General features: G+C 54.0%; 1 protein-coding gene across 1 annotated transcript in view; it reads left to right on the top strand.

Moving 5' to 3' along the window:
- The window catches only part of ADAMTS17 (ADAM metallopeptidase with thrombospondin type 1 motif 17), an 86058-nt gene that overhangs the window by 4328 nt on the left and 69395 nt on the right, over nt 1-12335 (top strand). Inside the window, exons 2-3 of the mRNA XM_006771776.2 lie at nt 2128-2339; nt 4785-4950. Of these exons, the coding sequence (XP_006771839.2) occupies nt 2128-2339; nt 4785-4950 (378 nt within the window). The remainder of the gene's footprint in view (nt 1-2127; nt 2340-4784; nt 4951-12335) is intronic.

Consider the following 12335-nt stretch of genomic DNA (forward strand, 5'->3'; position numbering starts at 1 on the left):
GGATTGGCAGTGGAGACGGAACTCCAAGATTGGAATGAGTGTCTGTGCCGCTTGTGGTGAGAGAGGGGAGGACTGCTACCCCTGCCCGTGAGGACACACAGTGGGGGAGGGGGGGCCGGGCCCTGCCTGCAGGGTCGGGTAGCCGAGCAGTGACCCTGCTGCTACCGATGAACGCTGACAAACTGGGTAGTCCACGCGTCAGGCTCTGTCCCCCGCTTCGTGGCCGAGGCTGGGCTGCCAGGGCCATGCTGGGACCAGCCCGGACACCCGGGAGCTCCGGACTGCAGGAGGTTAAGAAGCTGGGCCCATGCCCTAGCGGGTGTGGCTCAGTGGATAGAGCGTCGGCCTGCAGACTGAAGGGTCCAGGGTTCGATTCCGGTCAAGGGCACATACCTTGGTTGCAGGCTCGATCCCCAGCTCTGGTTGGGGCACGAGCGGGAGGCAGCCAATTGATATGTCTCTCTCTCACATCGATGTGTCTCTTTCTCCCTATCTTTCCCCCTCCCTTCCAGTCACTCTTTAAAAAAAAATCAGTGGGAAAATATCCTCGGGTGAGGATTAATAACAACAAACAAAGAGTTACCAGACTCCGGATTGCTTAGAAAATTGCCTGCTTTTTCATGCAACACCACATGGCCACATAGAGCAGCAGCGGGAATTCGTCTTGGCAAAAACTCTATGGTGCGGGGACCATTTGGAAGGGAGCAAGTAGACCAAACCGCACAATCACACGCCGTTATATTGGTACAGGTGTCGGGAAGGGGCCTCGTCCCGGGTGACTCATTGATGAATATTACTCATCCGGGGGCAGCGTAAACATACTTGCAAGACACAAAGCCCGTTGTTGGAAGCTCCGTGAAAAGAGATAGTTGAGTGGCGGCGAAGGAACGGAAGAAGAAGGCAGAGAACAGTTGGTGGAATTTGGAAGGACAGAGGGACAGACAGGGAAGAACTTGGACCAGAGAATGCGAAGCTTTCTCTGCAAAGACGCCCCCGTGGCCTTGAAGTGACCTTGTCCATCCGCCACCGCTCCGGGGCGTCGGGCTGCCCGTGACCGTCACCCAGGGCACGTAATGAGATTCCCTCGTTTGAACTTTCGCTTTGTTGGCAACGTCTTGGAAAAGAAAACGGAGCTGGAGACGGGATGATGAACTGAAGGCATCTCAGACGGATCGCATTCTTGGAGTTCATTTCCTGAACTCTGAGCCGCTGCAGCCGGCCGACCTCGGATGTGTCCAGGGGGAGAGGTTTTTGCAGCCAGAACCTCAGAGGGCCTCGCAGAGCCACCGGTTAACCTCTCCCTGCGCACGGATGCGCAGTCATGTTCTTGTTCTTTTTTTAAAAAAAAAAATATTTTTATTGATTTCAGAGAGGAAGGGAGAGGGAGAGAAACGTCAGTGATGAGAGAGAATCAGAAAATCATGGATCAGCTGCCTCCTGCACGCCCCCTACTGGGGATGGAGCCCGCAACCTGGGCATGCGCCCTGACCAGGAATCGAACCGTGACCTCCTGGTTCATGGGTCAACGCTCACTCATGGAGCCACGCCAGCCAAGGCACGTTCTTGTTCTTCAGGAAATGAGACTGCACGGCCGGCCGTCTGGGGCTGTGATCTTAGAGCGAGTCCCTTAGCTGCTCGTGGAGAGAGGCCGTGGGCGAAGCCTGTGCAATCATTGAGTGAGAGCTGGCCACCAGGCCTGGGAGACACGTCTCTGCTCCTGCCCCACAGGCCGTTCCCAGGCCTTCCCAGCTATAAATCAGCCAGGCAGCCAGCATTGTTGACAGCAACCGGCTCACTGTCACACACCTGCCAAGCGCAGGCCTCTCTGGTTGGCTCCCATCCAGCCTCCGAGAGAGGGAGGGAGAGATGCCGGCCGTTCCTCGGAGGGCGGGCCTGAACCACCCAGGACAAAGGTGTGGTGGAGCCTGCAGGCAAGGATTGGGGCTGACGGGGGTGGGTCTCGGGTTCTAAGACCCGGTGGAGGCCAGGCCCATCCCGAGATGAGTGGGATCGGGATGGGAGGTGGTTATTCTAGGAGATGGTGGGAGCTGAGCGGAATGGACAGGTGTGTGGAGTAGGTGAGGCCGGGCCCTGGATGCCCACCCGAGGCATTTGGAATTCACCCAGGAGCCATGGTTCTCATCCTGGCGCTGGCATCCGACTTCCCCCGGAAGACTTGTTCCCTGGTGGCGAGGCCCCACCCCACCCGAGAGCTGGAATTCCTGGCAGGGTCCCAGGTGCTGCTGCTGGTTTGGGACCTCCTTTGGGGGATCGCTTGCCCGGGGCAAGGAGGAGCCTTTCTGGCTATTGACGTGGGGGTCTCTGATGATAGCAGTGGCGTGAGGGGGCGCAGAGGAGGTGACAAGCCAGGATGTGGGACCCTCCAAACAAGACCTTCTAAACCAGGACGGCAGGCGTGGCTCAGTGGCTGAGCATCGACCTATGAACCAGGAGGTCACAGTTCGATTCATGGTCAGGGCACATGCCCGGGTTGCGGGCTCCATCCCTAGTAGGGAACTTGCAGGAGGCACCTGTCTATGGATCTCTCTCTCTCCCTGCCCCTTTGTCTCTGAAATCAATAACAAATTTTTTTTTTTTAAAAAGCAAGACCTTCTAAAGTAAAATCTCCCCTCGGGGCTAGGCCGCGTGTTGGCACCCGTAGGATTTCTCACCGACGTCAGATTCTCTCTGTATCGAGTTCCATTGAAACTACCTGCTCACGGGCCTTGTGAATGCAGATCCCTGGGATGAAAGATTCGACCTGGCTTGGAAAGGGCTAGACCCCAGGCGACCTTTGACCTCCAGCTGCCTGAGCGTTTCGGGAAGAGTCCATCCAGCCCCTTGTTAGAGTTGAGTGTCTCCTCCAGGGAGTGCAGGGCTCGTGCGGGCGGGACCCATCCCATGGCCCATTCCGAACCCGCTTTCTGTACCTGTGGGCCCCCCGCAGCCCACCGCTGCCTCCCCCCGTCTGCTTCTCTGGTCTCCCCGAAGGACCTCACGCTCGAGTTGCAACTTCAGGGGAGAGGCACGCAGGCCGTGCTTCCCTGCGGGTCACGCACCGCCAACTATAAGAGTTTTATTTGGGCCATAAAATCTCTGAGTTGTTCTTGGCAGACGTTCTAATGAATTAGAGACCTTGACATCTGCTCAGAGCCGTCCATATGGTCTCACCCTGTGCGTTGAGGACGGAAGGTTGTCGGCGATCGGGTGGGGCGATCGATTGCCTTGCGGAAGGTGGAGGGGTCTGCTTCGCGAGGCCTGAGTGAGGTCCCAGCTCGAGACGTGGAGGAATCGCTGTGTCGTGGGGGCGGCAGAGCGTCTCAGAGTGTCGTCCCCGGGTGGCAGTGGCAGTATCGCTTGGGGACCTGGCAGGAGGGCACGTTCTGGGTTCCACCCGGACGTCCAGGGGACTTTGGTTTGAGACACGCTAGTTTAGTATGTCATCGCTTTTAGACAAAGGATGGGGCAGAGAGAAGGAAGGATCCTGGAGAAGGAGTGTGTCCCAATTCGGGGAACAGTTCTACACATCGTGTGTGTGTGTGTGTATGTGTGGGTGTGTGTCTGCGTGAATTAATATTCATTCTATTAAAGCAGCGGTTCTCAACCTCTGGGTCGCGACCCCTTTAGCGGTCGAACGACCCTTTCACAGGGGTCGCCTAAGACCATCCTGCATATCAGATATTTACATGACGATTCATCACAGTAGCGACATGACAGTTATGAAGTAACAATGAAAATAATTTTATGGTTGGGTCAAAACATGAGAAACTGTATTTAAAGGGCCAGAAGGTTGAGAACCGCTGTGTTAAAGCGACCGATGAAAAATCCTAGTTCTTATAGTTTTCGTTCAATTTACAAAGCTTGTTTCATTGATCATCCAGCAACTCTTGGCAATCCCCTTTCTAGGGGGCTTTGAAGAATTTTGGGCCCCACTTACAAATTTGGTGATTAACAACTTTTCGACCCTTCACACTGTGTTTAGAAATCTAACATATTCAGGTTCATTTTTAGGTTCTTTGTTTGGTTAAAAAACAAACCCTCGGCCCTGGCTGGCATGGCTCAGTGGCCAGGGCATTGGCCTGTAGACGGAAGGGTCGCAGGTTCAATTCTGGTGAAGGGTACATGTCTGACCGATTCCATCCTCTATTTAATTCTAAGTATCCCCACGGGGGAGACCCATTTTCTCATTAAGGACAGAATTGTCATTCATTCCCAACACGTTTGGGGTCTCCTCCTCAGGTAAACTTTTGGGGATGGTTTTAAAAATTATTTTAAAAATCAAGTTTGGCCTGGCCAGGGTGGCTCAGTTGGTTGATTGTCATCCTGTGCACCGGAAGGTTGCTGGTTCGATTCCCGGTCAGGACACATGCAGGTGTGATCCCCAGTAGGGGGCGTGTAGGAGCAACCGATCAATGTTTGCTCTCACATAGATGTTTCTCTCTCTCTCTCCCTCTCTCTCTCTCTCTCCCTTCCCCTTCTCTAAAAATCTTTTAAAAATCATATTTGTTTTTTTTTCAAATTTGCTTTTATTAATAACACGATATTTCAAAGCAAGCCTGGAAAATGGGTGCTGCTGCATATATCGCTTGGACCACCCACAGCTGCGGGTGGGATGCCTCAAGGCACACACAGGCTCCTCCGCGGGCTCCGGACGCTGGGCCACCTGCTAAGAGAAAGCCCAGGTGTGGGAACCAGGCCTTGCTGCCCCTGGGCTGCTGGGTCCCGGGTGAGTGTGAACGAGGGTGACTGACATCCCGTGTTTTGTGTGTTTCTTTTCCGGGCAGGTCGGCCTCATCCAGCTGGGGCAGGAACAGGTGCTCCTCCAGCCCCTCAACAGCTCCCGGGGCCCACACGGCGGCCGAGAACACCTGCTCAGGCGCAAATGGTCCCTGGCACCCAGCCCCTCCGCCCAGGCCCAGGCCCCGGGCCCGCTCTGCCAGGTGCTAACAGGTGAGTCTGGAAGATGGGACGACCGACTCCCATTTGGCGCCGTCGCACGTTCCCTGACCCACCCCCACGGTGTGTCCCCACCCGCAGCGGAGTTGCGTGAGCGGTGCCTCTCTTTGAGGGCGACTTGGTTATTTAGAAATGAGCCCTGCAGCTCCGCTCAGCTGTTTCGAGCTGTCCTGACCCTGCCCAGGTGGCGGCCCCCCCTGGACTAGGAGGCACGGGAGCTGACCGTGCTGGGTCAAGGTCATCCCTGCCACCCCAGGGAGCTCCGAGTGGTGGACGAAGAGAGAATGCCACCAAGCATTAGGGTTTTGCTCTGTTCCTTCCACCACGCTCACAAAAGCAGGGAGGCTGGACCTCAGGGTAAAATCAGTGGAAACTACCAAGTACCATGAAGTCCTAGGGCAGTGATGGCGAACCTATGACACGCGTCAGAGGTGACACGCGAACTCATTTTTGTGGTTGATTTTTCTTTGTTAAATGGCATTTAGATCTATAAAATCAATATCAAACATATAAATCTTTGTTTTACGATGGTTGCAAAGATCAAAAAATTTCTATATGTGACACGGCACCAGAGTTAAGTGAGGGTTTTTCAAAATGCTGACACGCCGAGCTCAAAAGGTTCGCCATCACTGCCCTGGGGCAAGCCCGTTGAAACCTCCTTTCCCCTCCCCTCAAACCCACACCGTCCACGGCTGGTCAAGTTGCGCGTGGGATGCTGGGCCGGTGGCCCGCCGCCCTCGGCAGGGGCGTGACGCGAGGATCGCTGACGAGAGGATAAACTGCGCTGGCGTTTGCATTTCTGTCCCTGGGGTTGGAGTGGAGGCATCCTTTGGAGGACGGACTGTTTAGCCTCCAACAAAGGAAATGAAACTATTCACAAAGGCAGGGCGGGGAGGATGTGCTGGAAACCAAGTCAAAACAAGAGCAGTCATGCAGAGGTGCAGAGAGCAGTTCCTGAGGCAGCTTGGAAAATAGCCTCCCCCACGTCTCACCTCCCCGGGCTCCGTCGTGCGTGCCGGAGAGACGGGCATATTGGAGGCCCTGCCCCGGGGGGAACGCAGACCAGGGAGAGAGGTGTATGTTTGCTTTGGGTCCTTCTTCCTTTGCTCCGGGGTCTCGGTGAACTTGGTTGCTCCGTTGAGAAGGACAATGGCCGCTATTAATAGGCTTATCATCAGCATCGAACGTTGGGAGTTTAGCAACAGGGAACGTTGATTTATTACTGAGGCGCCAGCGGCTGGCATTGTTGGAGTTTCCCGGAAGGGTGAATCGGAGGGACCCAGATTTTCCCACGGGATTGGGGTCTTCATGGCTGACCGTGGTGGCCAGGGATGCCCCTGGGCCTGGCCCTTAAGGCTGTGTTACCCCAGCCGGGACCATGGCGCAGGGGTGGCCAGCTGGCTCATGCCGGTGAGGGGGTCGGATAAGTCTTCCTCCTCCAGGAAGCACTGGATTGACCTGTGAGTAGGGGCAAGTAAGCCGCCATGCTCTCGAGGGGCATAGAGGGGCCGATACAGTCAAGGCCAGCTGGAGGGAACCACTGAGCTTGCATTTCTTATTTTATTTATTTTTTAAAGATATTTTTACTAATTTCAGAGAGGAAGGGAGAGGGAGAGAGAGATAGAAACATCCATGATGAGAGAATCATGCATCGGCTATCCCCTGCACATGCCCTACTGGGGATCGAGCCCACAACCCGGGCATGTGCCCTGACCGGGAATTGAACCGTGACCTCCTGGTTCCTAGGTCGACGTTCAACCACTGAGCCACGCCGGCCGGGCTGAGCTTGCATTTCTCTCAGTCCTTGGGGCTCCCAGAGAGGAGATAGGCTGATCCTATTTCGGTTAGAGCTCCTTATTTTTAGGGCCTTATAAACCGATTCATAAAATATCACTCCAGTTTGGAAGGTTGGGACTTGGCATGAGAATGTGGAGTCTGTGGGAGCCCTTTTCCCCCTTTGGGTGAGAGCGTGCGTTTCTGAAGGTTTTTTGGCCACTCTCAACAACTGAAATGGGACTTGGGCTCTTTGGAAATGTTTTTCGATGTGTGTGTGTGTTTTTTTTTTACGTGGTTATTTTTAGTTGAAAACTCCTTGTCTGTCTTCTGTGGCTATTTTCATGTCTCCTTTCAGATCTGGGGTAGAGTCTTCACTTCTCATGGTCTCTTGTGAGCATCTGAATTCCGTCTCCTCCTGCTCCACCCTGCTAGATGGGACATGTCATGGGAGAGCCAGAGACTCAAATAATAAAACGACTTTTTGCTACGAGGCACTGTCACCGCAGGACTCCTGCCCTGGCCTGTGACTCAGTGATTAGAGCAGTGGTTCTCAACCTTCTGACCCTTTAAATACAGTTCCTCATGTTGTGACCCAACCATAAAATTATTTCCGTTGCTATTTCATAACTGTCATGTTGCTACTGTGATGAATCGTCATGTAAATATCTGATATGCAGGATGGTCTTAGGCGACCCCTGTGAAAGGGTCGCTCGACCGCCAAAGGGGTCGTGACCCACAGGTTGAGAACCGCTGGATTAGAGCATCAGCCCGCGCACCAAAGGGTGGCAGGTTCGATTCCCGGTCAAGGGCACCTACCTGGGTTTCAGGTTTAACCCGAGTGTGGGAAGTAACCAATCGAAGTCTCCCTCTCACATCGATGCTTCTCTCTCACATCAGTGTTTCTCTCTCTCTGTCTCTCCCCCTTCCCTTCCACTCTTCCTAAAAATCAATGGGAAAAATACCCTCCGGCGAGGATTCACACACACACACACACACACCCGGACTCCTACATGTTTTGTGTGGGGGAGAGCTCATTAGAACACGTCCGACAAAGGTAACCTCAGAGGAAGGCATCACGGTCCTTAGCCATCTAAGTTCTGTCCTGATTGTTCTTGTTAAATACATGCAGTTATTTTGTAATATCGCCTGGTCCATGTATAGCATTAACAAGGGATCATAGTCAGTGTTTAGGAAATACTGTGACTATTGAGAGATTGTATATTGCTGATTTATGCGAGAATTTGCATGCGTGTGCGTGCGTGTGCGTGCGTGCGTGCGTGTGTGTGTGTGTGTGTGTGTGGACGCTGTAGTAAATAATCAGTTGGGTCTTGTGCTTTGTATCCATTAAGATTCATGTGGTTGGAAATGACAGAGATCAAACTGGCTTCAACACTGATGACATCGCTGCCAGGGGCTCACGGAACTGAGGCTGGCGCTCAGGGAAGGCTTGGCCAGACCGGGCTTCTTGCCAGCTGTTGGTTTTTTTGTTTTGTTTTTTTAATGTTTTTATTGATTTCAGAGAGGAAGGGAGAGGGAGGGAGGGAGAGGGAGAGGGAGGGAGAGAGAGAAAAGGAAGCATCAGTGATGAGAGAGAACCATGGATCGGCTGCCTCCTGCACGCCCCCCACTAGGTATCAAGCCCACAACCTGGGCCTGTGCCCTGACCAGGAATCGAACCATGACCTCCTGGTTCCTAGGTTGATGCTCAGCCATTGAGCCACACCGGCCAGGCTAGCAGGCTAATTTTCAGTGGCTCATTTTGTATGGCCCACAAAGGATGCTCAACCACTGAGCCACACGGGCCAGTCTCCTATGGCACATATTTCATAACGATGTTTCCTCCAGAAGCCTGAGCGATCGCAGTCACTCCGTCGTAATCCTGTGTTTTTCCCCTTTCCGTTGTCTTCTGGACGTATTCTCCGTGAGAACACAGAAAAAACCAGTCTAGGGCAAGCACCCTGGCCCTCTTCTGGAATATTCCCATTGATTGATTGAGAAAGAAAATCGAAAACTCAAGCGTGGAGACAGAAAGGAAAAGCACACCCAGCCTTGTGTTTATGTGTGTGTGTGTGTGTGTGTGTGTGTGAGAGAGAGAGAGAGAGAGAGAGAGAGAGAGAGAGAGAGAGGGCGGTCGAGAGAGAGAGAGAGAGAGAGACTGCCGTTCCCCCAAGCAGAGGAATTGGACGCGAACTGTGTTATCTTTTCCCAGTCCTCTCCTGGGCTGTTATGCAACCCCCCCCCAATAACTCTAAGCAGAGCCGGCCTCCAGCTTCCACAGGAAAATCTGTCTGGGAGCTGCGGGCAGACGGGCCCAGAATGCAGTTGATGATTTCAAGTGCACACTGGCCGGGACCGTCCAGGTGGCTGGAGGAAGCTCCTGGCAGCCCGGCCCGCCCTGAGGCAGGAGAGGAAGAGGAATCGTGGTCCCGGGAGGCACCCAGGGCCAGGCCCCGGCCGGGTGGCCGAGGTGCTGACTTCGCGTTCCAGGGCCGGCGGGGGTGGAGCGCGGTCGCTGCCAGTTCCCGCAGAAGTGTCTGATTTTTGAATCAGCAGCAGCCCCCTTCCCGCTCCCTCCGAGGGGGAGAGCTGGAGGGAATGAGGGCCTGGGCTGGGGAGCCTGCCGGCCTCCCTCCCAGCAGGAGGCCTCGGGCCAGAGGGTCCGACACGCGGAGGAAGAGAAGGGAGCAGACACCCTGTTTGCAGCGACGGTTTGCTCTTTCTAAGCAATGCCGTTCGGGTTTTTTTTTTTTTTTTTTCCCTCCACCACAAACGGTCTGGCTTTCTCAGTCCACTCATTTCTCATGGAAAAGCCCAGGAAAAAAAATAAAGGCTGGTCAGGACATCTGCTGCCCAGTGTTCTTGGGCATCCTCCAGCCTCGAAGGCAGTGGTTCGCCCTGCAGGCCTCCCTCCAGGGCAGCGGGCGACGTCTCCTGCCGACCAGACGGGAGTTCGCTCGCCACGACGGGATTGGGTTGCATGCTCTGCCTTCAGCCCAGACCTTTCTCAGGCCATTAGCAAGTCATGGATTGGATCCCGCGTCTCGGGGGTTGGGACAGAGCTAGACGGTGAACTGAAGCCGCCCAATGGGGCAGGAAATATCAGGTGTCACTGGTGGTCGGCAGGGATTGGAACCGCCTTCATGGTGGGAACCTGCTGGGAAGGGCCAAAGCCCCCCAGGTGGGGACACCGGGAGACCCCACCCACACCCGCCATGGGCATCGTCGCCACACCCCTGCTCAGGGACACTCGGGTGGGGGAGGCCAAACGGGGCTTGGCTTCTCTCCAAGGAGACGGCCTTATTTATTTATTTATTGTTATTATTTTAAAAGGCATTTTTATTGATTTCAGAGAGCAAGGGAGAGTAGGAGAGAGAAACATCAGTGATGAGAGAGAATCCTGGATCGGCTGCCTCCGGCACGCCCCCTACTGGGGATCGAGCCCGCAACCCGGGCAGGTGCCCTGATCGGAATCGAACCCTGACCTCTTGGTTCATAGGTTGACGTTCAACCACTGAGCCACACAGGCCGGGCAAGACAGGTGTTATCTAGGGACAGAACTCAGAGGCCATAGCTCAGGAGCTCTTAATGGAGCCTGGACTTGGCCTCCGGGGCCCTCGCAGACATAGCAAGTGTTCTTGGTGCCAGTGTTTAAAGAAGTATCACTTTCTCCCAGAAGATAAACTGTAGGGCAGTGGTTCTCAACCTTCTGGCCCTTTAAATACAGCCCCTTATGTTGTGACCCAACCATAAAATGAGTTTCGTTGCTACTTCCTCACTGTCATGTTGCTACTGTGATGAATCGTCATGTAAATAGCTGATATGCAGGATGGTCTGAGGCGGCCCCTGTGACAGGGTCGTTCGACTGCCAAAGGGGTCGCGACCCACAGGTTGAGAACCGCTGCTCTAAGACATCCCCCCCAAGGCGGGTTGCTGCTGCTTTTCCGACTGCTCTGCGGAGCCCTCTGACCTCCCGTGCCTGTCGGGGGCCTCCTGGCTTTGATTCGGGGGCGCCTTTCCTTGCGCGGGGCTGCCGGTGGGCAGGGGCCGCCCGAGTGTCTGGGCGTCAGGTCTGGGTGTCAGGCCTGCTCTGCCCTGGGGGCAGGTGGTCCTCTGAGCCACATCTGGGTGACGGGTTGGTTCCCTTTGGGGCAGGGCTTAACCACATTTCAGTGTTGAGTGTTTGGAGCCGCACTGGGGCCGAGGCCCTCAATTAATTTCTGTCAGGGGCCTGCTTGGCTTGGCCTGTGAGTTTGAAAAACTGCCCTTTTCTGTATAGATGGCCGCTTCTCAGTGGTCTTGGCTGTTTTAGTGATGTGAGCGTCCGCCTTTCATACCCTCCAGGGAAATGCCTGCCCCCAAATCTCCCTCCATTTCCCTCCTGGTGCCCTTTCCCGTAATGAAGACGGAGGTTTTGCACTTGAAGGTCGGCAGAAAAAGCACGGGTGTTCTTTTTAAAATCTATATTTTTTAAATATATTTTTATTGATCTCAGAGAGGAAGGGAGAGGGAGGGAGAGATAGAAACATCAGTGATGAGGAGAATCATGGATCAGCTGCCTCCTGCACGCCCCCTACTGGGGATGGAGCCCACATCCTGGGCTCATAGGTCGACGCTCAACCACGGAGCCACGCTGGCCGGGCTCCTTGCAGTATTTTATATACATGAGTTATCTAGCACTTAAAACACTCACATATTGCCTTCTACTTTCAGTCCCAAAAACGGGAACATTATTTGTCACAGAACAAATTTAAACTCCTTTCCTCCTTCAAGACTTATTCGAACTTAAGTAAGATTGCATTATCTGTTCTGAAAACAAATGTTGTGCATCCATAGCTAAAGGATTCTCGGGGAAAGATTTCCACCCGTGCAGAGCAACCTGCCAAATCTTTTGTGACTCCCCGTCGTCGGTCAAAGCCACGCAGGACGCGAGCGTCAGAAAGACCAGCCGACCTTCGCTGCAGAGAAGCCTGATGCGTCTGTGACTGGCTATGTACACTGCGAACTCCCGCGAGAGAAGGTTCTGGTAACAAACAGAATGTCACCAGGAGTCAAAAGCGATGTTGCTTGCATCTGGCAGATACATCAGCCTGTTTGTCTGAAATGCTTTCATCCCTGGAAAGTTGTTGTGCATACCAAAAAAGGAAGGGTTTCTAGCCCACACGAAACACACGAGAGCAGCCTACCGTGTGCTTGAATGGACAAAGGCGTGCAATACACAGGAACGCGGACTACGCATAACTAGCTCCACTCCTTCCTAAAACCTGGGCTTCAAGTATGGTTAATTTTGGGGGTGTTTTTTCCCCCCTGGGGATTTATTTTTTCCTTCCGTCGAGTCTCTATTGCTTTATGGAAATGAAATGGAGGATCTCTTGGATCTGCCCTGTTGCTACCTGAATTGCTCAGAAATCTCTCTCGTTGGTCTGAGGTGGAGGCGGGAGGAGCAGATCAGCCACATTTCTTCCTGGGACACGGGAGGAACCAGGGCCTGCTCACGGTGGGGCGGGCGTGGGAACGTCGGGGCCGCAGGCCATATAAGGTCCGAGAACTCATTCGGTCGGGCCCTGCCAAGGCATTAGGGGTGACTTCATTAAATGTTTGACCAA

This window comes from Myotis davidii, unplaced genomic scaffold, assembly GCF_000327345.1.
Source record: "Myotis davidii unplaced genomic scaffold, ASM32734v1 scaffold164, whole genome shotgun sequence".
NCBI lineage: Eukaryota > Metazoa > Chordata > Mammalia > Chiroptera > Vespertilionidae > Myotis > Myotis davidii.